This window comes from Salvia splendens, chromosome 12 (assembly GCF_004379255.2).
Source record: "Salvia splendens isolate huo1 chromosome 12, SspV2, whole genome shotgun sequence".
NCBI classification, from domain to species: Eukaryota; Viridiplantae; Streptophyta; class Magnoliopsida; order Lamiales; family Lamiaceae; genus Salvia; species Salvia splendens.
The window spans coordinates 25,200,789-25,226,598 of NC_056043.1; the positions used below are offsets into that span (position 1 = coordinate 25,200,789).

At 38.0% G+C, this 25,810-nt stretch overlaps 3 protein-coding genes across 5 annotated transcripts; all 3 read left to right on the top strand.

The window, feature by feature from the left end:
- Positions 1–3,023: 3,023 nt before the first annotated feature.
- Positions 3,024–5,631, top strand: LOC121756815 (splicing factor U2af small subunit B-like). The gene has a single exon (XM_042152215.1). The coding sequence runs from the start codon at positions 3,233–3,235 to the stop codon at positions 4,094–4,096; it is 864 nt and encodes a 287-aa protein (XP_042008149.1). The 5' UTR covers positions 3,024–3,232; the 3' UTR covers positions 4,097–5,631.
- Positions 5,632–8,590: 2,959 nt separating this feature from the next.
- Positions 8,591–13,789, top strand: LOC121759680 (pyrophosphate--fructose 6-phosphate 1-phosphotransferase subunit alpha-like). The gene is made up of 19 exons (XM_042155349.1): positions 8,591–8,772; positions 9,282–9,454; positions 9,561–9,673; positions 9,961–10,035; positions 10,127–10,240; positions 10,315–10,382; positions 10,568–10,651; positions 10,935–10,988; positions 11,189–11,269; positions 11,388–11,481; positions 11,560–11,633; positions 11,921–12,031; positions 12,111–12,155; positions 12,245–12,301; positions 12,562–12,666; positions 12,846–12,962; positions 13,042–13,139; positions 13,217–13,382; positions 13,466–13,789. Exons 1-19 carry the CDS (start codon positions 8,683–8,685, stop codon positions 13,577–13,579), a joined length of 1,833 nt encoding a protein of 610 aa, XP_042011283.1. The 5' UTR covers positions 8,591–8,682; the 3' UTR covers positions 13,580–13,789.
- Positions 13,790–16,756: 2,967 nt separating this feature from the next.
- LOC121759573 (AT-rich interactive domain-containing protein 5-like) lies at positions 16,757–24,317 on the top strand. Of its 3 annotated transcripts, XM_042155209.1 has the most exons (12): positions 18,284–18,477; positions 18,593–18,844; positions 19,879–19,931; positions 20,400–20,445; positions 20,766–20,857; positions 21,306–21,450; positions 21,545–21,588; positions 21,706–21,792; positions 22,344–22,410; positions 22,498–22,548; positions 23,237–23,329; positions 24,077–24,317. In XM_042155209.1, the coding sequence occupies exons 2-12, from the start codon at positions 18,752–18,754 to the stop codon at positions 24,149–24,151; spliced, it is 846 nt and encodes a 281-aa protein (XP_042011143.1). In that variant the 5' UTR covers positions 18,284–18,477; positions 18,593–18,751; the 3' UTR covers positions 24,152–24,317. The 3 variants fall into 3 exon arrangements, 1 of the variants encoding a protein (XP_042011143.1); XR_006041681.1 differs by lacking the exons at positions 21,545–21,588; positions 22,498–22,548; positions 23,237–23,329; positions 24,077–24,317 and adding an exon at positions 16,757–17,037 and having other exon boundaries at positions 17,339–18,477; positions 20,766–20,853; positions 21,325–21,450; positions 21,714–21,792; XR_006041682.1 differs by lacking the exons at positions 21,545–21,588; positions 22,498–22,548; positions 23,237–23,329; positions 24,077–24,317 and adding an exon at positions 16,757–17,037 and having other exon boundaries at positions 17,342–18,477; positions 20,766–20,853; positions 21,325–21,450; positions 21,714–21,792.
- Positions 24,318–25,810: the final 1,493 nt, after the last annotated feature.

A 25,810-nucleotide genomic window follows, 5' to 3' on the forward strand; every position in this document is an offset into this window, starting at 1 on the left:
ACATGGCTACCTGAGATAACTGCTTCGTGAGCATTTCTAATGCGGTTCTCTGTTCTTTCTGGGCTTCCTGTATTTCCCGCACAGCATCATTGGGCTGATGTGGAATCGTCATATCCCCTGGATTTTCATTTTGCTGCATGTTATTTCTCTGATTAAATCGGCCTCCTCCATAACCTTGCTGATAGAAACCGGACGATCCATACTGCTCTGGTTGGCTCTGGAACTGGTGGTTTTGTTGGTTCCCTTGGAAGTACTGTGGGGCATAACTCACCATTTGGTTACTTGATTGCCTTCCCTGGTTGCTATACTGGGGGATTTGGTGTTGGTATCCTCCCCAGTCTCCTTCCTTTTGTCAGCTTGACCAATTGGATTGTCCTCCGCTTGACCAGTTCCCTTGAGAGGCACTTGACCAACCTGCCTGACCTCCTTGTACTCTGTTTCCTCCAATGTTTGGTCTATCCATGATTCGGGACGGCCAGTTGGACTGCCCGTCAGAGGAGTGCGTCTGCTGTGGAGGGGGTAGTTGTGGTTGGTTCTGATTTTGATCGGTCCATCTGAAACCAGCGGTCCCCACTTTAACTGCTTGACCTCGCCCCTTGATCAACTCCCCCGATTTTTGGCCTTTTTCGCCTTTTGTACGTGCTTGATCAGTTCGGCCTTGCTGCCTTGGACAAGTAGCATTTCTGCATATTTTAACACTTGTTTGCGCGATAAACCGATCAAGTAGTATATGTTTTACCCCCAAAACCGATGCATGAAATGAGCCTTATCATATGCCCAATGTTATGTACGAAGAATGAGAAATCTACTAATCACCAAACTTTTGTCTTTCAGTAGATAATAATAAAGACTTGTCTATGCTTAAGATAAAAATAACTTTCAGTCTGACACCGCAATCTTTCCTGATAGGTGGCCAAAGTCTATCTGATTGTGAAACCAATACTCAATTTACAATGCAGAAGACTTAGACTGATTTTACCGTCCGTCTTTTAATAGTACTATAAATTAAAATAGTCATTTTCCATTAAAGTAAAACGCACAATGTGACGAAAGAATTATTATCCTTATTAATCGGTAATTGGATTTTTACAATAAGCAAAACACTTATTAATCTTAGAAAATATTTTTCATTATATATACTCTAACACATAGGAGTAGAGATATAATTTAGCTTTTAAACCGGTTCAAGATCCACCCTTTAAACTAGAGCCTCACACGCCTCAAGTTCTTAGGTTCTAATCTACGCTATGCTCCTAAATCCTATATCCGAATTAAAAAGACATCAAATAATTAGGCAGTTGCTGTAGTAAGTAAGAATGACTCCTGTTAACACCGAAATAAAATGAAACTAATTAACACATGGAAACTCAAATAATTCAATCAAACGAAAAAATATTTAATTTAAGCTATTAATATATCTTATGGTCATACAAATACTCAACTCCAAATTTCCACCCTTACAATAATACATGTATACTATATACCAAACCTAATAAATTTAGTAATACTACAACAAAGGAGTGGGCCGTTCTAGGGATTTAGTGAGCAAAACTGCAAGACTGGGTTGGTTATATAGTCCTACTATTTTGGCCCAAATCGATGGATACGAATAGGGTTTGAAACCGGTAAAGGTGAACCCTCGTCACTTCCGCTTCCGCCGCAGCGAAACAGAGAGAACGTCAAGAAATGGGTGAGATTCGATCTTAGGCAACAATTTCTCAGTAAAATACATCGACCAGCCTTTATTTGTTTGATTTTGGTGCAAATTAAGATGGTGATTGTTATACTTTTGGAGCTCGAATCAAGGTGCACGAGCTTCGGGTGAAGAACAAGACGGAGCTGCTAGCGCAGCTAAAGGATCTGAAAGCAGAGCTGGCACTGCTGCGGGTGGCTAAAGTCACCACTAGCAATGAAATTTTTCTCATGATATCGTGTTAAATGTATTTATAGTACTATATATCAAAATTGTAAATGGTAGTTGTAGGTAGTAGTAATACTTTAAGTTGAGGCATTGCTCTCAATGGAAAGGGGGCGAGCCCTGTGAGTTCAGTTCAAACATGTTGGCGGTGCTGCCCTCTGCCGCTGTCACTGAGCACAGTGGTGGAGCTAGATGGGGTTGGCCGATCCCACCAATTGCTGGGAAATGCCCTCCAACTGCTGCTGACCCACACTCTCTACGCCTATGCTTCCATTCTCAACCTCAACCTCTCCCTCTCGGAGGTGCCTGCTTCTTGCAAAGAGAAGGATTCAGTTTCCTACAACTTTCTATTGATTGGGCTTCAGAAACTGGCAATTCTTCTTTTATTCTTCATTAATTGAAAGCCAGATGTTAATGAAATTTTTGCTATTTTTCCCACAATGTACTATTGCAATTTTGAAGTGCCAAGTTGACGCACATTGTTAATGAAATTTATGTAATTTTTTTTATATATTCAGGGGTAATACAATACTTTTGAGTATTATACCATTATAAGGCCACATTTGACCAAATGGCAAAATGTGAACCGATCAAAATGGAAAAATGAGATATATATTAGCGGACAGAGAGAGTATCATAATTTTACAATGCAAATTTTTCTTTTAATTTTGAAAATAATATTTTTTCAGACAAAGATTAAATTGGCAACATTAATTTGTAAATTGTAATTCAATTAAATACAAAGATTAAATTGGCAACATTAATTTGAGAGAGTATCATAATTTTATAATGCAAATTTTTCTTTTAATTTTGAAAATAATATTTTTTTTCATACAAAGATTAAATTGGCAACATTAATTTGTAATTCAATTAAATACAAAGATTAAATTGGCAACATTAATTTGTAATTCAATTAAATACAAAAATGTTAAAGAATACTCCCTCCATTCATAAAAAAAACTAGTTTTGTTATTTTGAGTCATCCACCAAATGAATATGAACGTTTTTTGTTACAACTTTGTCTTATTTTTTTTTAAGGAAGGGAGTATTTATGTAGTGACGTTAATTATAAAATATAAAAATTAGAGAATGGGTGCAGCTCAGGCACATTTTTGCAATTTTGTTTTTAGCAGGTACAGCTCAATGCATTTCTTACAAAATGCAATTTAATTCTATATTCCCACTCAAATCAGATGTCTAGGGTTTCTTCAATCTTTCTCAAACCCTAACAAATCCAATCATTCTCCGCTCGGTTTCAATCGATCTCCATTAATCCGCTCTCCAATTCGTCTATCGAGCTCTTCGATCCGCATAATGGCGGAGCACTTGGCCTCCATTTTCGGCACCGAGAAAGACCGTGTCAACTGCCCGTTCTACTTCAAAATCGGCGCCTGCCGCCACGGCGACCGGTGCTCCCGCCTCCACAACCGCCCCACCATATCTCCGACGCTACTGCTGTCCAACATGTACCAGCGCCCCGACATGATAACCCCCGGTGTCGACGCCCAGGGCCAGCCGATCGACCCCGACAAGATCCAGGAGCATTTCGAGGATTTCTACGAGGACATATACGAGGAGCTCAGCAAATTCGGCGAAATCGAGAGCCTCAATGTCTGCGACAACCTCGCCGACCACATGATTGGAAATGTCTACGTCCTGTTTAGGGAGGAGGACCAGGCGGCGGCTGCTCTCAACGCCTTGCAGGGCAGGTTCTACTCTGGCCGTCCGATTATTGCCGATTTCTCGCCGGTCACTGATTTTCGCGAGGCCACATGCCGGCAATATGAGGAAAACAGCTGTAACCGTGGCGGCTACTGCAATTTTATGCATGTTAAGATGATCGGTAGGGAGCTGAGGAAGAAGCTGTATGGTACTCGCCATGGCAAATTTTGGGGAACTAGGAGCCGTAGCAGGAGTGCGAGTCTCCCTAAGCGTGAGAGGGAGAAAGACAGGGACAGGGACAGGGAAAGAGAGAGGGATTATGATAGGCGGGATCACCACCGTGGTAGTGGGAGGAGGAGTGGTGGAGATGACAGGCATGGTGGGAGGTATGGGAGTGAGAGGAGAAGGCATGGAGGGAGTCCGAGGAGGAGCAGGAGTCCAGTGAGGGAAGGGAGCGAGGAGCGTAGAGCTAGAATTGAGCAGTGGAATCGGGAGAGGGAGGAGAAGGGGCAGTGATGCTATTGGGTTTGTTGTATTTGTTTATACTATTTTGGTATTGCGTACTATATTTTCGTGTTGCTATGTCTTGGCAGTTTGATTAGTTCAACAGTATACATGCAACTATAACCTAGAATTATGTTTCTTTTTCTGTGGGATTATGATTGGGGGATCAGATTGTATGACCGTTAGCATTCTAGTTTATCAAGACTGAATCTCGTCACACTTTGGTGCCTGGTATTGGTGGTTGTTTTCGTGAGATCTTAATGTGATGTTCCTCATTCATGGCTCTAGCTCGTTCTCCTGGTTATTATTGGTTATCCAAATTTCAAGTCCTTAACTTCTTATATGCTAATCACAGCAGATATCTTCCATATTCATGTTCTTATTTCTTCTTGTGCCCGTGCAGGATACTTAATTAGAATATTTAAGAATTCCCTATGAAACATCTGATAGTATGGTGAAAACTCCATTTGCTAGAAATTCTGTAATGTGTAGCCTGGCCTGCTGAGCTTTGTGATCATGTGGTGAACAAAGATATAGAGTATGCAGTAGCTTAATCATGATTTTTTGCATTAAATCAAGTTTAGTTATTCTTACGAGCTTATTGATTGACCAACTTACTCTGAAATTGGTGCACTTTTCCTTATATATTGCAGATATTTTGATGTAAGCTCTGGCTGAACAATCTGTAATCCTTGTGTTCTCCATTTCGTACCAAATTTCAGTGCCATGTGTTATTACTCATAATATAGTAGTACTCTATTAGTATTTTCTTGTGTGTATGTGCGTGTGTGTTTGTGTTTTGTTTTGTTTTAGCACATCTTTCAACAGTAACTGTTCCATTTTAGGCCTAGCATCTATGGGTTCACTTTCAATGGAGTCAATTAATCAAGCTCTACAAAACTTCTGTTATGTGTAATTGTGTATTGCTCTTTATGGATATAATGAGGATTGTTGTGTTAACAGTTAACCTATCTATCCAGGTTGCATGTCTATATGTGCTGCATGCTGATTCATTTGTCCTATTTTTATACCTTTGAAAAGTAATAAATTGATATAGATTGTGCACAAGGAAAGGACAAGTATCTAAATCATGCAGTTTAGTCTTCGCCAGTGTTGTGAAAATCGCGCTCGGGGCGCGGGGCGCTCAAAGCGAGCCTGTAATCGCCCCGATGCGGCGGGGTCGTGCGGGATCCGTGGAGCGACGGTGGGGCGCGCCCGGGTCGTCTGGGTCGCCGTGGAGCTAGGGCTTAATCTAATGTGGGGGAATTCAAATTCGAGCTCGAGCATCAAGTTTGATCTAAAATGCAATCGCGATAAGCAGAGGCTGAGGCAAGCAATCAATTACGCAAACAAGCAATTCAATGGCCAGCTGAAGATGGCGGCGCCGAGTGGGTTGAACGGCGTCGTTCGTTGTCGCGATGGAGTTGATTTAGGGAGGAATTGGATTGATTTAGGCGATGGGCATTTTCGTTAATTGTTTCTTTAGTTGACGGCAATTTCTACAATTTCATCAATTTAGTCCCAATATTAAAATAATTATTTTCTAATTGACCCCATTACTTTTACGGTATATTGAGTTAGTCCGTATTTATAAGGTGTCTATGTCAACTTTGTCCGATAAATTGGGTTTAATTATAAAATTCTGAAATTTACTACTATTTCAGTCCGAAGATATCAACTTTATTTTGTGCATAGTATCTAAAATTCTGAAATTTACTATTTCTGTATAAAGATCTCAACTTTACTTTGGGCATAGTATCTAAATTCTGAAATTATGTGATAGCCATTAGTATTACAATTAATTTCAAAATTATTACTATATCGATATGATATATAGGGGTTCATTTCAAACTCAGATTGAGAAAAATATGATCGTGAGTGTGAATTCTATTAGAGGAATACTAGTAGGAATTCCTACGAAGACCATACTAGAGGTAGCACAAGCACAAGAGAACAAGCCTCAAGCTCTATGCGTGCTCATACTCTTGTGGATAATGAAGATGACAATGAAGATATTAATTTGGTTGTATCTGATGAAGGAGAAGATGACTTACCTCTGAGTGATGATGATATTATTTAGTTAATTATTTTATGTTTTGCAACTTTTTTTGGAACTTTGATGATTTTTGATAATAAAATTCAGTTATTTAGTTATGTTATGTTGTTTAAAAATTTATATTTTTTGTCTAATCTTCTTTTTTTAATATGGAGTAATGATGTATGTAGATTTATTTGATGTGATAAACATTCAAGCAACAAACTTATAAAAGAGACACAAATATAATCATCATTCGGCTATTCTGGCGCCCCAATTCGTGGGTCTCTCGCCCCGTCGCCCCATCGCACCGCGACCCGGGGTCCCCCCTCATCGCCCCGGGGCGCCCCGCGACCCTAACAACACTGGTCTTCGCATCAGCTACAACATTTAACGATTGTTTGATATGGCTCTTTATGTCTTCACCAACTAGCCGTTTCTGGTTGGAGGCTTGATACTGAAAGAGCAATCCAATTTGTCCAAAATATATCAGAGATGTGCCACATTCATTTATTAGCTTGGTGCACAGCCATATCCATGTTGAATTAGTAAAAGAAGCGTTTAAGTTTTTGTGTTTAAGTCTTCTTTTTCTCATTACATGTAGTGTATAGTAATTGGGCAACTGTGTTCGTACATTCGTCTGCTCTCTTTGCTCATGGTACGTGTTTTCTTTTCGCATTGCTATGTCTTGTTGGTTTATCTAAAATTAGACAGTACCTGTGCGGCAATAACATAGGGTTATGTTTTATTTTGCTGTGGGATTATGATTGCTAGATTAACTTGTGCAGTTATTAGCATTGTTGCTGCCGAAAGCGAATCACGTCAGATAACTTGTTGGCTGCAAAGGAATGAAAATTGTGTTGCTATAGTAGCCAGTTTCATGACATGTCTTTGGTGTTATGTTTTTGTAGTTTATATAGTTAGACACTAAACATGCCATTGTATTTCCTTTTATGTGGGATTATGATTGAGGGATTAGCTCATATAACCATTAATTTGCTGTATCCTGTATTGATTCTTCGCATCTATATAACTCCTGTCTCCTAGTACTTATGCTTCGGATATCACAATATGAGTATATCTATACTGTCCCGGTCTTCTAATGAAATCTTTGGTTTACGATGTCTTACAAAAAGCTAATTTAGAGTATGTTTGACATAGAAATCTTACCACAGACGACAATGATGTCTACAATTAAACGAGGTGAACTGTGAATGATGACAGTGGCATAGGGCTGCGGCGGCAGCCTTGCAGGTAAAGGAGGTCCGCTGCAACTAGGATACCTCACAGTCACAGGCGATTGAGAAACAGTCGAAACTGATGCCACCTTCTAAACAAGTGGCATCAACTAAGGACAAATAGAAATAGTAGAGATGGTGTCATCATCGATGATGAACTAAATCCAGGAGTTGTCGAGAACCTTATCTACTTTTTTAGCAGTGAGCTTGAGACGCTCAGCGTAGTACAGTCCATGCATCAGTGGCACGACTATGAGTAGGCTGCATAGGCCTAGTAGCCATCGGAAGAGATGGAGGGAGGGAGACATTAGGGTTTGCGAGAGTAGAGACTAGAGATAGAATGTTGAGACAATTGTTGAAAAATGAAAATAGAGAAATGGTGTATTTTCAAATTCAAAAATATTTTATTTGTAAATTTGAAAATCAACCTACATTTTATTATTGAAATTAAGTTAGTGATCAAATTTTTATTTTTACTTTCCATTTTGTCAATCTGGAGTGTTGCCAATCATAGGAGTAAATGTATCATAGCAAAACTATTGACTCTATTTTACTGAAATCTACTATTCTACTTTACAAAATTTGTAAAGTTCTAATAAGACAACAATAGTTGTAAGGAGAGAGAAAGTGTGGGGATGGTATGGTATATGGCGAGGGACTATATCCGAAAGATATTTTATGCTCAAAGTTTTTTGTCTGAATATCTTATTCCACTCTCTATTTGTTACTTCGTTTCCTAAATATAAAAACTTTTAAAACGGTACCGCAGTACATATGTTTTGTACAAAATTGATAAAATATGAAAAATAGAACAAAAAAAATGTAATATTTTGGAAAATGAGTCTCATCTCAGGGAGAGAAAGAAGTTTTCTAAAATGAACAAAATTTTTATTTTTAAGAAACAAATGGAGTATAATACTTTTTGGATTATCCCAATCAAGATGACCCCTTATTAAAATTGGAAACACCTTTTATTTTTACTTTATTTCATCTCTCTTACTTTATTCTCTCCACTTAACACACAAAATCTCGTGCCGCCCAAGGTGCCGCCCAAGGAATGGGTCATCTTCCTTGGGACGGAGGAAGTATAAAAATATATTACTTGTCTTTGAGATAATTAAAAATTTTAATTAATTATGAAAAGTATTACACTTAATTTCGAATGAATCACTGTATTTATTAAAATAAAGTAAACCATACTAGTAATATTATTACAAGTTGGTTGGTTGGTTGGTAGGTAATACCCCTCGCCGGCTTGCCCCTTTGGGTATATAGAAACGGGAAGATATTAAGCAAAAGAAAAGCAGGCTGCTGGTTTAGGAGAAATGGACGGTGATTATGGATTAGCGAGAGATCTTTCGGATCTGCAGCAGCTCCGAACCCTCTACAAACCTCAACTCCCGCCCTGCCTTCAGGTCTCTCCCTCTCTCTCTCTCTCTCTCTCGATCTATCAACATAAACATTTCAAGCTTAATTTCGTTGCTTTAACTACTAAGTACTAACTATATACTTACTTGATTTTACTTGAATTTACTTTTTCAGAACTAGAATAGATTCTGTTATGAAGTTTACGAGCTCACCTTTTGTGAAAGATATCCTATATTTTGGCTTGGCCGTTGCAGTGTGCTACTTAGTTTTAAGCAATGGGGGTGATTAATAATGAACTGGGGATATATTTACTTTTAATTCCGGAGGTGGTCCACATCCATGCTAGGAGTGTGATGAAATCGACTTAAATATCAAGATTTTGTATCAGAACACGAATGATTTGGTTAATTAGTTTACAAACCTAGTAGAGGAGTGTAGCTTGTGGGGGAAGAACAAAGTGTTACTCGTGCGAAGCATGGGGTAATACTAATATTGAATATTGATATTGTGTCTGATGTCTATATGTATCCTTGCAACATGTGATTGCATTGGACAGGGAACTACGGTTCGTGTAGAGTTTGGTGATGCAACCATAGCTGCAGATCCCTCAGGTGCTCACACCATAAAAAGGTCGTTTCCTCATACTTATGGTCAACGTTTAGCGCACTTCCTCAGAGCTACAGCTAAGGTTCCTGATGCTCAATTTATTACTGATCATCCTGCAGTTAGGTATGTTATCCATTCCAACAGAATTTAGATTGCAGTTGAAGTAGATTTGTTTCTCCTCTGTCAAATTTAATTACCACTGTTTTAACTTCTGTATATCTTGTCACAGGGTAGGAGTGGTGTTTTGTGGGAGGCAATCTCCTGGAGGACATAATGTAATTTGGGGCCTTTTTGATTCGCTAAAAGTGCACAACCCAAAAAGTGTGTTGCTTGGTTTTTTCGGTGAGGAGTCTATTCTTTTTCTTCGATATATGGTGCTCCTGTTTTCCTTGTTCACTCTCTTGCCTATACAAAACTCCTTACTATTAGTATTACTTTATTTTGGGGCTTCTATTTTTTCAGTTATTACGATTCTGATTGCTCAATCAACTAGTTAGTCATCATAATACATTTCTTAATATTTGTATCTTTCAGTTGTTTGCCACAGTCTTTATCCTTGCTCGAGTCTTGCTCCATTGTTCCTTTTTCAGTGAAAAGTAGTATATTGAAGCCTTGCGCATATTTTCCAGGTGGTTCTGAAGGTTTATTTGCTAAAAAAACTTTAGAGATCAGTGGAGAGATTCTTGCAACCTACAAAAACCAAGGCACGTCTGACAAGCAAGTTAAACTTTAGGAAATCTGACTTGTTAGTTGAATTCTCAGATCACTTATGCTAGTTGACATTGTTCTGTAAAGGTGGATATGATTTGCTGGGACGGACAAAAGATCAAATTAGAACAACAGAACAAGTCAATGCAGCACTTAATGCATGCACAACTTTGAAGCTGGATGCTCTTGTCATTATTGGGGGTTTGTTTTTCTCCCAACTTTCCATGATGAATTTTATTCAGTTTCTTGACTTTTTTTTTCTTTTGCATGTGAAGGTGTGACATCAAACACGGATGCTGCCCGACTTGCAGAAATATTTGCAGAAAGGAAGTGCTTGACAAAGGTATACTACATGGCACTTGTGCTTCACCAAGCTATTGCTTGTAATTGCTGCTTTTACTCTTTTGACCATGCCTCATAATCTCGCCATCCTGAACTATTTTTTGCACCTAGTTTCTACTCCCATCCGTGCAGTTTGTCCAATTTTGACTTTATTTGTCCTATTCTGAACGTAGCTAAACTTTGCAGGTTGTTGGTATTCCCGTTACTCTAAATGGAGATCTTAAGAACCATTTTGTTGAGACAAATGTAGGGTTTGACACAATTTGTAAGGTAACATTTCTATTCCAGATTTCTGAAGCCTGTGTTAGTTGTGGTTGATATGCGTTAGCAATGGTAGTTTGTTATATATTATTTCCTTGTTTCCTTTTAACACACAAGCCATTTGTTTTGCCTCTATGTCTTTGATCTTGTTGAATTATTTTGACACCCTCTCTGTCTAGATAGGCTCTCGACTCACCCTCTCTTCAAAAGTTTAATAAAATTTTATGCATAATCAATGAATTTCACTCTATAAGCAAATGGAAGGATTGTAAGTCTTGTTTACTTTTTTTAGGTTAATTCCCAACTGATCAGCAATGTATGCACTGATGCACTCTCCGCAGAAAAGGTAAGCAATTTATTTCATGTAATTCTTCATTTTATTGCTAGAGATCCTTCAGGGCATTATTTGCCTGTCTTCACTTGTGACTGAACTAATTTTGGGACCTTTTCTTATCCACTTGAAAATTCCTATATGCTGTCCATATTTTAACATCGTGTTTATATTTGCATACAAACTCTTTTAAATTTGCTCTCTTTGCCATGCAGTATTATTATTTCATAAGACTCATGGGAAGAAAGGCATCTCAAGTTGCATTAGAGTGCACTCTTCAGTCTCATCCCAATATGGTTTGTACAGAAAATCATTTCATTTAACAATTTGATTAGAAATTTTCTATTTAAGGATGAGCTTCAAGATGCTGTATAATTCCTTTGTCTCTTAGAAAGGTTTGATAATGTAATACAGGTAATTCTTGCCGAAGAGGTGGATGCATCTAAGCTTACACTTTTTGACATCACAAAAAAATTATGCGATGCTGTTCAAGCAAGGGCAGAACAAGGTTCATCAAGAGCTTTTGTTGGTTTTTCAGTTTTTGCAGCAACTAATCCTTTCTAAAAGTTCTGACTTTTATTTTCAGATAAATACCATGGTGTAGTTCTATTGCCTGAGGGGCTCATAGAAAGTATTCCTGAAGTATATGCTCTGTTGCAGGTAAACTAATTTTTACTTAAAATAGATATAGTGCAAGTAGTTTAGGATGGTCCAAAGAAGAAAAGTGCGAGTAGCATGGGACGAAGGGAGTATTTTTATATATTAACAATATTTTTATTTAGTTATTTATCAACCGCCATATCTGCCATGCCGGCCGCCATAACCCCTGTGGCAGTTTTTTGATCAGCCGCCATACGCCATTGGAAACATTGTCTTTTATTCTGAGTTGATAAGTTGATGTGGATATGAAGTTATTGTGCACCTGTAATAATTTGGCACCTCTCCAGGAAATTCATGGTTTACTCAGGAAAGGTGTCTCAGCTGACAATATTTCTGGTCAACTGTCACCTTGGGCTTCTGCATTGTTCGAATTCCTGCCCCCTTTTATTAGGAATCAGGTACTTGAGGAATATTTTGCAGATCTAAAATAATATATTTGCATATTTTTCTTATGTAGAAGTTAATTTTGTGCTATAGCTCCTTCTTCACCCAGAATCAGATGACTCTGCACAACTCTCTCAGGTACCGGAAAAAATATGGAGTAGAGATGTATATTTTTATCTTTAAGCAAACTGTTTGCATATCAACTGATTTTGCTTTCGCCTTGACAGATTGAGACGGAAAAGCTTTTAGCTCATCTTGTTGAAATAGAAATGAACAAACGGCAGGTAACTAACTGTGCATGCTTTTGTTTTATATTCACAACAGTATTCCAAAACTCAAGCTAACTCAAGATTTTGTTCTATTGAAAGATTTTGGAATTGTTAGTGAATGTTACTTCTTCATGCTATAAAGCTTTTAAGTATTCCTATTGTTTGTGTGAAGACTGGATTTGGAGATTTTCTACTCATTTGTTTCTTTTGGTAATTGACACTATAGAAAGAAGCTTTATATGGATTTGACATTTTTTTTCTGCATGTTCTTGCAGGAAGAAGGAACCTACAAGGGGAAGAAATTCAATGCAATTTGCCATTTCTTCGGTTATCAAGCTCGCGGATCATTGCCTTCCAAATTTGATTGTGACTATGCTTATGTAAGTTATAGTTTCAATTCTGTTTAAGGCCAACTTCACGGGCTCTGATGATTGCTTCTTTGCCCGATATGGTCTCCTTGTACACTTTCAGTCTCCCAATTGATGTTTAATAGCGCAAAGTTGGGGTCAAAGTGTATACTTGTTTACTTTCTTACTATATAGCAATATTGTTATTGTAGGTGCTTGGCCATATCGGCTATCACATAATTGCTGCGGGGTTGAATGGTTATATGGCAACTGTTAACAACTTGAAGAACCCTGTGAATAAGTGGCGGTGTGGCGCTGCTCCCATCACTGTACAATCTCCATCCCTCCAAAATTTGCTCTTACATTGTAAAGATATAGTAGTAAGAAAGTTCTGATCACACCTCTCAGGCTATGATGACCGTGAGGCGGTATGGTAATAACCCTTCAATCCTCGGACAACCAGCCCTCCGTCCAGCAACTGTTGATTTGAAGGGCAAGGCCTACGAGTACGCCTTATTCACCTCTCTCGTGTCCTTACTCATGACAAGAAACATGACATGGATGCTTGGTATTTGTTTGGCAGCTTGCTGAGACAGAACGCAACCAAGTTCTTGATGGACGACATCTACAGAAACCCTGGCCCCCTCCAGTTCGAAGGCGCTGGTGCTGATGCCAGGCCCGTGATCCTCTGCATTGAAGATCAGGATTACATGGGACGCATCAAGGAACTGCAAGAATACCTTGAGAAGGTAAGTGGAGTAATAATCGTGATCCTCGTACTTTTATTTTTTGTGCATAATATGAACATTGGAGTTGGCCTTTGAATTTACAGGTGCGATCCATAGTTAAACCAGGTTGCTCTCAAGATATTGTTAAGGCTGCTCTGTCAGCCATGGCTGCTGTTACCGAAATTCTCTCGGTAATGGCCTCTCCTTCCACTTCTTAGAAGAAGCACAGTTTACTACTGCTACCGATGGATTTGTGGTTTGTACTACTATTTCCTTATCAGAGTAAATTATCCCAGTTTTGGATTATGTGACCTTTAATTGTGAGTGAACTCTGACGACTAGCAAATCACCAAATAAACCACAAATCTTAGTGTCTGAAAATATAAATGAATTTTTAATAAAAAAGTTTGTATCGTGCTGTTTATAAATTTTCTTCGAACCACCTGAAAATCATCTATAACTATGAGTCTACCATCCAGTAAAGTATACGCAGAAGGATTAGTTTGTTTAATTTATGTATTCTCTTCCTGCCAAATTAGTTGAGTGTATTCCATTTTTAAATATCTCGAATTAGTTGATTAATTTTATTGCAGAAAATAAAATATTTATTATTAACAGTTACTACTTTGTTCTCTTTCCTACTTTATTCTTATTTTATTTTATCTTCATTTAATTCACTAAATTTTGTTTTTCTAAATTTTCATGTACAAGAGGAACGCCCCAACTAAAATGCAACTGGAGTACTATTTTCATGAACTATCAATAATAACAATAAAAAATAAATCATGTGATGAAATAATTTTTTTTTGGATAGTATTTAGAAAATAAGAATTACAAAAGTATCAAGCAACACAAAACATATTTTTGTTCAGTATATAATATCATAATAAATGAAATTCTAGTAAGGATTTCAAATAATTTGTTTGTGGTTTTGCTTTCATTAGACATATGTAGATATCAGAAATAACATAATTAGGGGAGGTTCGGTTTGCAAGATTATATCTCACGATTAAATTTTGAATCTCAGGCTATCCACAACGCCGTTACTATATCGTCCCTTAAAATACTATTTGCGGGCCCCACTGTACCTTTTTACTCCATCCCTTAACTAAGGGACGGAACCTGCGACCCTCCATCCCTTAACCCTCTCTTAAATTACTATTCATTCAATTTCATTTTTTTATTTTTTTTCCCACCAAATTCAATTAATAAAAACACACTTCATTAAAAATAAAATAACATTACAACATAAAATTTGTAAAAAATTAAAAAAAAAACATAATTAAAAATCCTAAAAAAATTAAAAATACATAATTTAATTTCCTCCACCAAAGTTTGCCCAAATGTGCTCTATGAGATCATCTTGGAGTTGGGCGTGGGCGGAAGAGTCACGTGTCCTTGCCCGAATAGACAATCGTTCTTGTATAGACGGATGCACTCCACTTCGAGGCGGACTACTGGCGGTTGAGCTTTCGGGGGCTTCGGGGTCGAACCAACTTCCCACCTCGGGTCCTTCGTCTTGGACAATCATGTTGTGCAAGATTATGCACGTATACATGATGTCGACCATGTTCTCCATGAACCACGAACGAGCTGGGGCTTTGATAATGTTGAAGCGCGCTTGGAGAACCCTGAACGCCCGCTCCACATCCTTCCAAGCAGCCTCCTGCTTCTGCGCAAAAAGCGCCTGCTTTGAGTTCACAGGCTAGCGCACGTCTTCACGAAGGTTGGCCACTTCAGGTAGATGCCGTCGGCAAGATAGTACCTCCATTCTATAGCGCAGGTTGTTAGCGGTGAAGTTGATGGCCGGCGCTTTACCATCCAAAACTTCGGCGAAGAGGTCGGATTGTTGGAGCACGTTTATGTCGTTGTTCGAGCCGGGGACCCCGAAGTACGCATGCCAGATCCATAACCGGTAGTCGGCGACGGCCTCGAGTATAAAGGTGAGGTGTGAGTGTCTTTGTGGCCGCTCGTGTACGACCCCCTCCACGCCACCGGGCAATTCTTCCATTGCCAGTGCATGCAGTCGACGCTGCCAAGCATCCCGGGGAAGCCATGCACTTGTTCGTGAAGGCGGAGCAGGAACTGGCAATCCGTCGTGCTTGGCTTCCGGAGAAATTCGTCGGTGAAGGCTGCCCGGACGCCTTTGCAGAATTGGAGCAAGCACATTCTCCTAGTGCTGTCTCCAATGTGGAGGTATTCGTCGAACACATCCGTCGTTTGTCCAGTCGCAAGCTGACGGATTGCTGCAGTACATTTCTGCATCATCGTGTGGCTGGGACGGCCGACGGCGTCCAACCTTTCTTGGAAGAACTCTTTCCGGCCCGCTAATGTATTTGCGATGTGGAGAAATAGCGGTCGCCGCAGGCGGAAACGGCGACGGAATAGGTATCTCCCCACAACGGATTATCGCAGAAGTAGTCGCGGACTAACCTTGCGGCGGCTTCCTCCCGGTTACGATGGATGTAAGTCCGGGTGCGTCTTAGGGGCTATAAAAAACGGTAACATTACCGTTTTCACAATTTAAAATTTTTTTTATTTAGATTTTTTTTAAAAAAAAATGAATTATTTCGTCAGCGTGACGAATCCCACTCGCGGCCCGGTGAGTGGGCTTCACGCATCGCCTGAGAGCTCGCCACGTCGCCTCGGTGCGTGGCGAGACGTCACGCGATTGGTCACAGCGGGACGGGCGATCCGCGCGGGTTGGGGACGGGACGAGACGCTGCAACGCGTCCCGCCCCGGTTCCGTCACGGCGTAACGCGTTGCGGGTGGCCTCATGACTTAATTCCAGATGGATAATCATGTGATAAGTTATATCCAACCCCCTCCTACTAAATAATCTCACAAATTAATCCTAGATTATATCGTGCTATTATTTTATCTATAAAATCGAACACCATCTTTAAGTTAAAGAAGATCCTGAGTTAGAGAATGAGAGGAGACTATAATACCGAGTGAAATAAAAGGCAAAAAAGTTTGATGTTTACAAAAATCATACAAAAAGATTTATTCGTGTTTCAGTTTAGTGCATTCCATTATATGCATTTAAACGGCGTTAACTTTTTTCTAATGTGATTCACAAACTATAAAACAATGATGAATTTTTTTATACCAACATGAAACAATCATAAAACTTTTTGTACCAACATGAAACAATGATGAAACTTTTTGCACTTCTAATAGATAAAGAGTTAACACCGTTTAAACACATTAATGGAATGTACTAAATTGAAACACGAATGAAACTTTTTGTATAATTTACATGAAACTTTTTGAATGTGTCATGTAATTATCCGTCCAGATGCCGGTATTGGCGGGCCGGGTCGGATATTTCACATCCGAATATGTAGGACGACCCAATTCATTTATCAGGGGTAAAATAGTCCACGTAAATTCCAATTTCGTTCGTTTGAAGTTTGAACGCAGAAACAGAAGCAAATATTTCTCTCTGCTTCGCCGGAACATTTCGCCGTTCGCACATAGCTTGAATAAATTGTTCTTTTTTCTCCCAATCTGTAAATAAAATCCTAATACTAATTTTCAGGTCGAATCATACACGTGAAAAAACACCAGCTCACTGCGCTCGCATTTTGCTCCAACTGAAACACAGAACAAGCCAAATCCTTGATTCGATTGCCCCCACAATTCAACGTTTTCAAGCTCTGCCTGCCGAAGGCAAGTTTCTCCACTTAGTTTTTGTTGGCGGAATTCATGTACTACGTTTTTTTAAATTGCGTATCTCCCGTTTATCTAATAATTATCATAATCAAACTTTTCATCCTGCGCCGTAGTTGTAATTACGCTAAATGCTTGATCTGTGATGAAAAAGAAGAAAAACAAAAGTTAATGGGAACTTTGCATGTTCCGTTACTTAGGATTTTGGTTTGTATTACGAGGGGTTTCGGTTACTTTTTCTTTGTCTGTGATGTTGAGGAATAAGATAGTATCTTGATAAACAGTGTATTACATCTTTCAGTAGCTGCCAAAATGAGCAAAAGTGATGTAGAGATGGAAGATGCCAAAAAATTCTATGATGATTCAGGAAATAACATCAAAGAGTCTGAATGCAAAGCAGTTGAAGTTGAGGAGGAAATTCCCTGTGAAGCTGCTGGATCAGGGGATGGAAATGGAAGGAAGAATGTCGAAGAAGACCTAAATAAAGTTTTAGATGAAAAAGTTGAAGACAAGATGGATGTGGAAGACCAAACTTACCCTGTAAAAGAGGCCATTGGGCCAATAGAAGGATCAATCTGTGGAATAAGCATTACCAAAACTGATGATAAAGAGCCAATAAACACTGATACTGCAGCTGAGGCACAAACTGCTGCTCGTGATTATAAAGAGCTAATAAACACTGAAACCCCAGCTGAAGCAGAAGCTGCTGCTAGGAGTGCAGTGAAGAAACGACGTGACATAAAATTTGAAATGGTTGAATGTGATGCTACTATTTCTGGGGTGAAAGAAGATGCGCCTGACAAGAATGATGTGGTGGATGGAAACCAAGGGGACGGTGTTGAGAAACGACCCAATGGAGATGTTGATGTGAAATATGAAGTGGTTAAATGTGATGCTACCACTAATTCCGAGTTGAAAGAAGATCAGCTTGCTAAGAACGATATGCTGTATGGAAACCAAGGGGATGATTTTAAGAAAATTCCAAATGAAGATGTTGTGGCGAAGTCTGGAGAAATTGGCAAGGATACAGATGATATCGAATGTATTTTCTGTGAGACGGTGGTGGAAAATGTTGGTGCTGGAAATGCCCCTACACAAAATAGGCCACTTCAAACTGATTTTTTTTCCAATGAAGATCCTCAAGGACACGATGTTCAACCGGGTGTGGATGAAGAGATGGAAGATGTTGTTCACTGTGATCAGGATAAGATGGTTAAATATAAAGAACAAGGTGCATAATCTTTCCTTGTGAGCCATGAATCTCATGGGAATGAAAAAACTTCTGAAACTGCTGCCAAACTGGATGCTGAAGAATCTTCACTTGCGAGCCAGCCTGAACCTTTTACACCCAATTCTCTCATCTGATGTTCTTCTCAAAAGACTGCAGACCATAGCCGAGAAACGGCCCAGCCTGTTTCTAGTCAAACAGCACTACCTTTCGTAAGAAATATAATGTTCAGCTGAGAATACAAATGAAATTATAAGATTGGATTTTAAGGATGAAGAAATGTCCAATGTTATTTAGAATGCACTTTTTCCTTGTTGTCATTTTTAGATGGGGAAAGATGATGATGGAACACCTGAGGATCAAGCAGGATTCATGAAGGAGCTCGAGCATTTCTACAGGGAGAAGACAATGGAATTTAAACCACCCAAATTTTATGGGCAGCCACTAAATTGTCTTAAATAAGCATGCTGAGCTGTTGTTTTTACTATGCCACTGTCCTCTCGCGTATATATTTATTTCCTTGGTTTGGTGGCTGCTAGGTTATGGAGGGCTGTAATTAGGTTGGGAGGCTATGACAGGGTATGCGTGTCCAGATGTTCCGTTCCAATGTTCTGTCACATTACTTTTATTTGTATTCCATGTTACTGCTTCTTGGCATTAAGATTAATGTTCTATATGACTGTATTGTTCATGCATGTGCCTCAAATTATATGTATTTAAAAGCTTGGAAGTTTTTAGATCTTTGAGGCAGACTAGTACAACTAAGAACGTGGACTAAATTTGGTCCTAAAGCTAAAGATCAAAAGGTATTCATAATGAGTGTGTTGTTTCACTATCACAGGAGTAGGATGGATAATAGACTTCAAATATAAATAATTTGGTGTTGACATTGTCGAGGATAGGAGATAAAAATGAAGTCATACATCCATATTCCATATTATGTGTGAAATAAAATGCCTATGGACACGTAAAGTGAAAATTTCCTCTAGGATTGTTTCATTTCAAAGTCTATGGAAAATAAAATCATGTTATTTCCATCATCAGACCAAGTATCTGTTAACTGGCGCACATGATTTTGCACTTACATTTCTTGGCACGATATGTGTGACAATTAAATTGTTGTTATGGTTCTATAAATTTATTCAGCTCACCATTACTAAGGGTGTTTAAGGTGGGGAACTTTATTTTAGAATTAACCCTCTAATAACCAGGTCATATCTGTAGCTATTAGTTGTTCAAGGCTTCAAATTCTTCTTGTTTGACTGGACTTAAGAACTAACATTGAAGTTGACAAATGTTCTCAAACATGTCTCAGAAACATGAAAATGTGTGTGCAACTGTTTTTACAACTTTTGGAAATGAAGAGCAGTTTTCAGTTTCACTGCCTGGTATTTCTGATAGAGTACCAATTTTCTTCGTAATCTTAGAAAACCTGAGGGTTCTTTATGTTACTCAGATGGACTTACTCACAATGTTACCACAAGTCACTTAATGGCATTCTATCTGTCAGAAACTTGAACTTCTTTGATAAGTATTTTTGTTGAGTGCATTGATAATTCAGACAAATTGATGTCTTGAGCTGCCAAATTTATGAATTTGTGAATCTTTGTTAGGTAACTGGATCCAAGTTATGGAGGCAGATCGGAGAGTCATTCCATCCTCCAAAGTAAGGCGTTCTTTTCTTTAAATGATTTATTTTTTTAAAGTCTTGTGATCTTGCTGATGCCTCCTTTTTTGTTTATATGCGCCAAGCTTCAACTTTATAGCTTTAACAGTCTGGGGCTACTGCTGCATTGTAAATCATATCCAGTTATTTTCTAAAATCATTCTCTTTAGAGTTAGCTTTAACAATCTGGGGCCACTGCCGCATTGTAATCATATCCAGTTATTTTCTAAAATCATTTTTCTTTAGAGTTAGATTCATTTTGATTTTGTAAGCTGCACATCAAATGATGTTGTCTCATCTGATATGTGGTCTAGTAGTCTTTACTGAAAATGTGCTTGTTATTCTACTTGGCCTGTAGTGTAAAAGGACAGCATTTATAGTTATGTTGGTTTAAATGTATATGACTATGACTTCTATTATGATAGTAATTCCTTTTTCAATGCTCTCCTATGTTTTTTATTGCTGCAGGACTTGTACTACAGTCTCTTGGACCTTTCGAATCTTCTATGAGAAGGTAATGATTTTCTTTTAACTTTTCATGCTGTAACACACTGATTTCTATTATTACCCCTGCCCTGCCAAGAAAAAGAAACTGAAAATATTTCATTAAGTTCTATACATCTGCTACAGGTCTTTCAGTGATTTGGTGCTAATGCTTTAAGTAGATATTGCCCCACCTTATTTATTTTGAAATAAGTCAAATTAACAAGGAAAACATGGTGATATGTATTGCTCTTCGACCATATACTTATTTCTGCTTTATTGATAATAATTCGGTGCTGCCTCTAATATAGTATCTATATAAACCTTATTTCTTTCCCCTATTTGCATTAGTCTCTCCTGGAATATGAAAGGCATAAGACACTAAGTGGTGAGCTTCAACTCCCTGTAGTGATGCTCCCTGAAGTTTCTGCTGCTGACGGTGAGTTGAGTTTTCATTCAATTGTTCCTACCACATGTTTGTACCTTCAATTGGATTTTAGCAGAAAAACTTTGTTACTTTAAGAACCTTCCATTTTGTGGCTCTTGAGCTGAGAAGATTTGATATCTCTCTCATTGTTGCAGACATTAGCGGAGATTGTAAAATGTTGGTCAATGCCTGTTGTGTCTGTTGTAAACAGAGGGTATATTGTTTGTAATATGCGCCTAACTGTACAAGAAAAAAGCATATATGAGCGATGTTTGACTTATTATATGAGCGAAGATGGCTTAAAATTCCTCATATACCATATAAATGTGTATACTTCTATCCTTTTTCTCTGCGAGGCTTGTATCTGTTTACATATCTGTTACTGTGCTAGTTGTCGTGTGAGTGAGGTGGTTAGGTGTTGCTATAACTGCAGAAGGCTTAGTATGAATACATCATAAGTTTAGATTTATGTATTTTTCACAGGGAAATGGTTATCAAGGATCAGGACCAGGACCAGGAAGGGCTAGAAGAGATTCTGCTGCCCATGCTATGCAAGGTAGGCATGCCCAACGCCTTGGGGCTGGTGAGGTTGGGGATCAAGTTATGAAGGTACGTATGAGTGATATATTCAATTCAGCTTGATTTGTTTTGCGATCTGGCAGCATGGTTTTGGGTTACACTTTCTGCAATTATAATTTGGCAGGACAAGAATCTCAAAAGCATTAGTAAGCTAGATTTTGTGTTTTCATGTTTTTAGTATACTAACCTCATCAGGTCAACATTGTTGAAATTACCGTTGTGATGAAATATGTTCTATTTTGACCTATGAGCATGAAATGAATAGATCGCTTTTCTGTTCCTCACATTTGTAGGTTTATTAAAACAGAAGAGACCAAATGAAGGGGAGGATTCAAGTTCAAGCAAAGCCACTCGAACTGATATATCTAAGCAGTTAAGTCTTGATTACAAGTTCTCTGTACTTAGCTCTGCTATAATATCACATAATCTTGCAGACCGTACTAGTGTACTGTAGTATTTTTTTAAATTTTGACTTGATTTTTGAAGATGCGTATTATTGTACATAATTTGACAAACATCACAAGAAGCCGCCTATATACATATAGGAAGTAGGAACATGATATGCCTGATGGTTTAAGATCTGATGTATGTTGCCCAGTGATACCATTTTTGTAATATTATTGACCAAGATCGAAATATTTTGGCTAATTGGTTTCCTATTTTTAATCTAAGTTAACTTGTATGTAGAACATTGGAAAAATATACGCAAACTTTGTTTCTTCATTTTCAAGTATTGTATGGTATTGCATGTGATTGACCTTATATGCCAACACTGGTCTTTTGTCAAAGCTAGTCTGCTGAAGAGGATTGCTTCTGGAATTGCTAAATGAATCTAAATCCTGTTGACAACCCCCCCCCCCCCCCCCACATGTATATCAACTCAGTAGCAATTAACATTGTCTAAATCTCCTATTGACTTGTAGACTGGTGACATCTGTTGTTGATGCTGGGCCACCAGCGGACTGGGTGGAAATTAACGTACGCCAAACTGTATGTTCACACCATGTTACATTTATTCTTCCATTTGTGGAAATTACTCTAATGCACAAAATTGATGTACTTGTTTTATATGTGCAGAAAGAATGTTTTGAGGTTTATGCCCTAGTGCCGGGATTGTTACGCGAGGAGGTGTGTGCTATCTGTAGTTTCCTTTACTTGTCATGGATTGTGATTCCACGATCTTTCTCACTAACTCCATATGAAAATAAATAACTAAACAAGGGACAGCTTTTGAGAGAGAATGCCATTCTCTTTCTCATGTTTCTTACCTCATCGCATGATTAAATCTGGATGGCTTGAGTGGGAGTATTCTTCATAATTCTCTACATCAGTTCAATCAGAAAATTGAGAAATTAGACAAGCTATATAGTCATAGCTGTTGCAAATGTTGTTGGAACTTCATAAGATTTAATTTGATATACTATTATTCAGGAGTGAGTTTTCGAAAAGAATATTGTCCCACTCAATCCAATCTGGAAGTTTAAAGGATGAAATGCAGAAATGTTAGCTATACAATTGTAAACTTTTATTCATTGTTTCTAAGCTCTATATTCATGATCAAGCACTTTTCCTAACCTCAATTTGCTCAAATACTTATCCAATTGAAAACATGTCTTAATTATAACTATTTTCTTATTGTCTGCTTAAATTGCTATCGCATGCATTGGGTCACATCTTCGCGCAGATGGGAACCTGAAGCCTGAACTGACTAATTTTTACTTACTGTAGGTGTATTGTGTTTGTATCTCTCTTCTTGTGAAACAGTTTTCATTATCTTGTAGATGACATATTTGCATTTACTCCATTGTTGGGTTAGGTGCGAGTTCAATCAGATCCTGCTGGACGTTTGGTCATAACAGGTCAGCCTGAGCAAGTTGATAATCCCTGGGGGATTGCACCATTCAAAAAGGTAGCCGGAATCTTCATCATTGTTATTTTTATCTGCATATTTTAAAAAAACTACATGCTGTTATATAATCTGTGACTACTGTAATTGGTTTCACAATTTTTTTTCTAATAATCATCTTAATATGGACATATCATTACCGTTGTGTTATTACAAATAATAAAATATGGAGTACACCTTAAAGTTTGTTTCATAGTATCACTTTTTATGTGTGTCGCATGTCCCTTTTGCAAGTAGTGATAAGTAAATAAAACAGCTGTTCCTTGATAAGTAAATTGGAAGAAGAAAATACTCACTTTATCTGTCTGAAGATTCAAATTTCCAGTAATATACTAATTGAGAGCCTAAATTTGTGTACATAATTTATTAAAGCTAAAACTTAGGTACTACTAATTGATAAGTACTCCCTCCGTCCGTTACCAATAATCTTGGTAGTGGACGACTAAGTTTCAATGCAATATTGGTAAAGTACGAGGGAGGTAAAGAGAAACATACTACTAAAAATAAGACTATTGGTTGTGGATGGAGGGAGTATTATTTAATTATTCTTAATTAGGTTTTATTAATCCATAATTAGGGTTTAATTAAACCTTAATTCTAACTACTTAGATGACCATATGGTGCGATATTTGCACGAGAGAGAGAGTGCGCCTCAGTCGCTATTTAGTGTGCACTAATGATGTAGAGATTTGAGTTGGAACATTGGAAGTTTATGGTTTACAATTTCACATGCTTGTTTATGATATTCAGGTTATCAGCTTACCAGCAAGAATTCAGCCAGTACAGACTTCAGCATTCCTATTGAGCAGCCAAATATGTAGATAACAATTTAATTCACCGGTAACATCTACAACTTGCTGAATGTATTTATGATAGTTGCTGTTGTATATTACTACTAACAAAAATATAGGGAGGCTTTTTTGGGCTATAGGTCCTCTTCACTGTAAGATGATGAATTGCTGATGCTTTGATTCATCTCTAACTTGTTTTATCCGTGCTTCAATGAACACTAACATTTATTTTGATCAAAACTATTTTTCAAATATGACATCATTTACACAACATTTCGATAATATCAACATTTTTTTATATGTAGCACATCCAAATGCCAAGTATAGGAGTATGTTTTTATAATATTAACAAAGACAACCATGAGTATACACCAACAAACACATAATTATGATCATTTGGAAAATTACCAGCTTATTCACCTCAATCCGACCTTGATTCACATAAAATTTAGAAAACAATAACACACAACTTTAACGACGTCGTTTCCGGACGAGACTTGGAGGATGTGGGTCCGCGCTAGGGACGATGGTTACCGGCGTCTGGGGTTTGATGTTCTTGGAACCTTTGGGGCGGCGGTTTGCGTTGGAGATGATGCTGGATTGTGACTGCGGTGGAGATTCGGCTTGCTCTGCCATTTTCTCTCTCTCTCTCTGATTTCTGGGTTTCTTGCTTCTTGGTGGACAAGATGAAGGCTTTTTTCACTCAAAGAGAGAGAAGAGTGGAAGTGAAAGACAACTCGTTGAACCCAAGATTTATAGGATACGTTGATCTGGATTAATTTCTGATGCTATAATTCAAGCCACACTCTAATACTTTCATATTTATGTATCACAATATATAAACTACTCCTTCCCTCCCATGATTTAAACTTTTTACTCAATAGTAGTACATATTTTCAGAAACATATAGTACAAAAAATGAGTCTCATTATTAATTTTTGGGAAATTGGTCAGAAATATACTCAACTTTCATAAACATTTAGTATTTTCCCTAATCTTTAAGAGTGGTCTTAAAAGTTTTCCAACCTTACAAATTGTGCGAATTTCACACACTAAAATTTCCGGCATAAATTTTGCCTACGTGAAATGTAGATACTAATTTTAGAGCATCCATATCATCATCAATTTCATCTTCCCTACAAGATGGAATGTAGCTCCGACTATTCTACATATGTTTTTAATACACTGCGTTGATGAATTAACAAGTTAGCAATTTAAGAAAAGTTAGCAATATAACGCACGCATAGATTTTTTTACCGTAGTTGTTTGTCTTCAAAGAAGCTTTCCACAAGTGATATCTTTGGAATAGTTGCAAAGTATTTTTAAGGTTGACTAAAAGTATGAGACTTTTTAATTTAGTATCGAATCGGGTGAGAAAGCATTGAAATTATTGAATTGGATGAGGAAGCATCGAAATTAAAATGGTTATAGTTAAATTTTTTAATAACTTGAAATGTGTTTCTTAAAAATGAAATCGAACCGAACCAAAACCTAAACAGAACCGAATCAAATTTTAAAAATCGATTTAGTTTGACTCGAATTTCAGATTTTTTGGTTGACCGTACCTCTAAATGGAACATCGTATTCTTACCTTAGTGTTGAATATGTTAGAGCATCCACATCCGTGCTCTTGCCAACGAGCACGGATGTGGGCACGGACCCACTTTTACTCCCTGCTCTTAGGCAAGAGTAC

Excerpts from the sequence above, each read along its gene's own strand:
- LOC121756815 (XM_042152215.1), top strand. The coding sequence starts at position 3,233 with ATGGCGGAGCACTTGGCCTCCATTTTCGGCACCGAGAAAGACCGTGTC.
- LOC121759680 (XM_042155349.1), top strand. The coding sequence starts at position 8,683 with ATGGACGGTGATTATGGATTAGCGAGAGATCTTTCGGATCTGCAGCAG. Across the intron at positions 10,241-10,314 it reads TGCTCTTGTCATTATTGGGG|GTGTGACATCAAACACGGAT; the intron begins GTTTGTTTTTCT and ends TTGCATGTGAAG. Across the intron at positions 10,652-10,934 it reads GGTTTGACACAATTTGTAAG|GTTAATTCCCAACTGATCAG; the intron begins GTAACATTTCTA and ends TACTTTTTTTAG.
- LOC121759573 (XM_042155209.1), top strand. The coding sequence starts at position 18,752 with ATGCCACTGTCCTCTCGCGTATATATTTATTTCCTTGGTTTGGTGGCT. Across the intron at positions 19,932-20,399 it reads GAGTCATTCCATCCTCCAAA|GACTTGTACTACAGTCTCTT; the intron begins GTAAGGCGTTCT and ends TTATTGCTGCAG. Across the intron at positions 21,793-22,343 it reads CGAACTGATATATCTAAGCA|ACTGGTGACATCTGTTGTTG; the intron begins GTTAAGTCTTGA and ends ATTGACTTGTAG.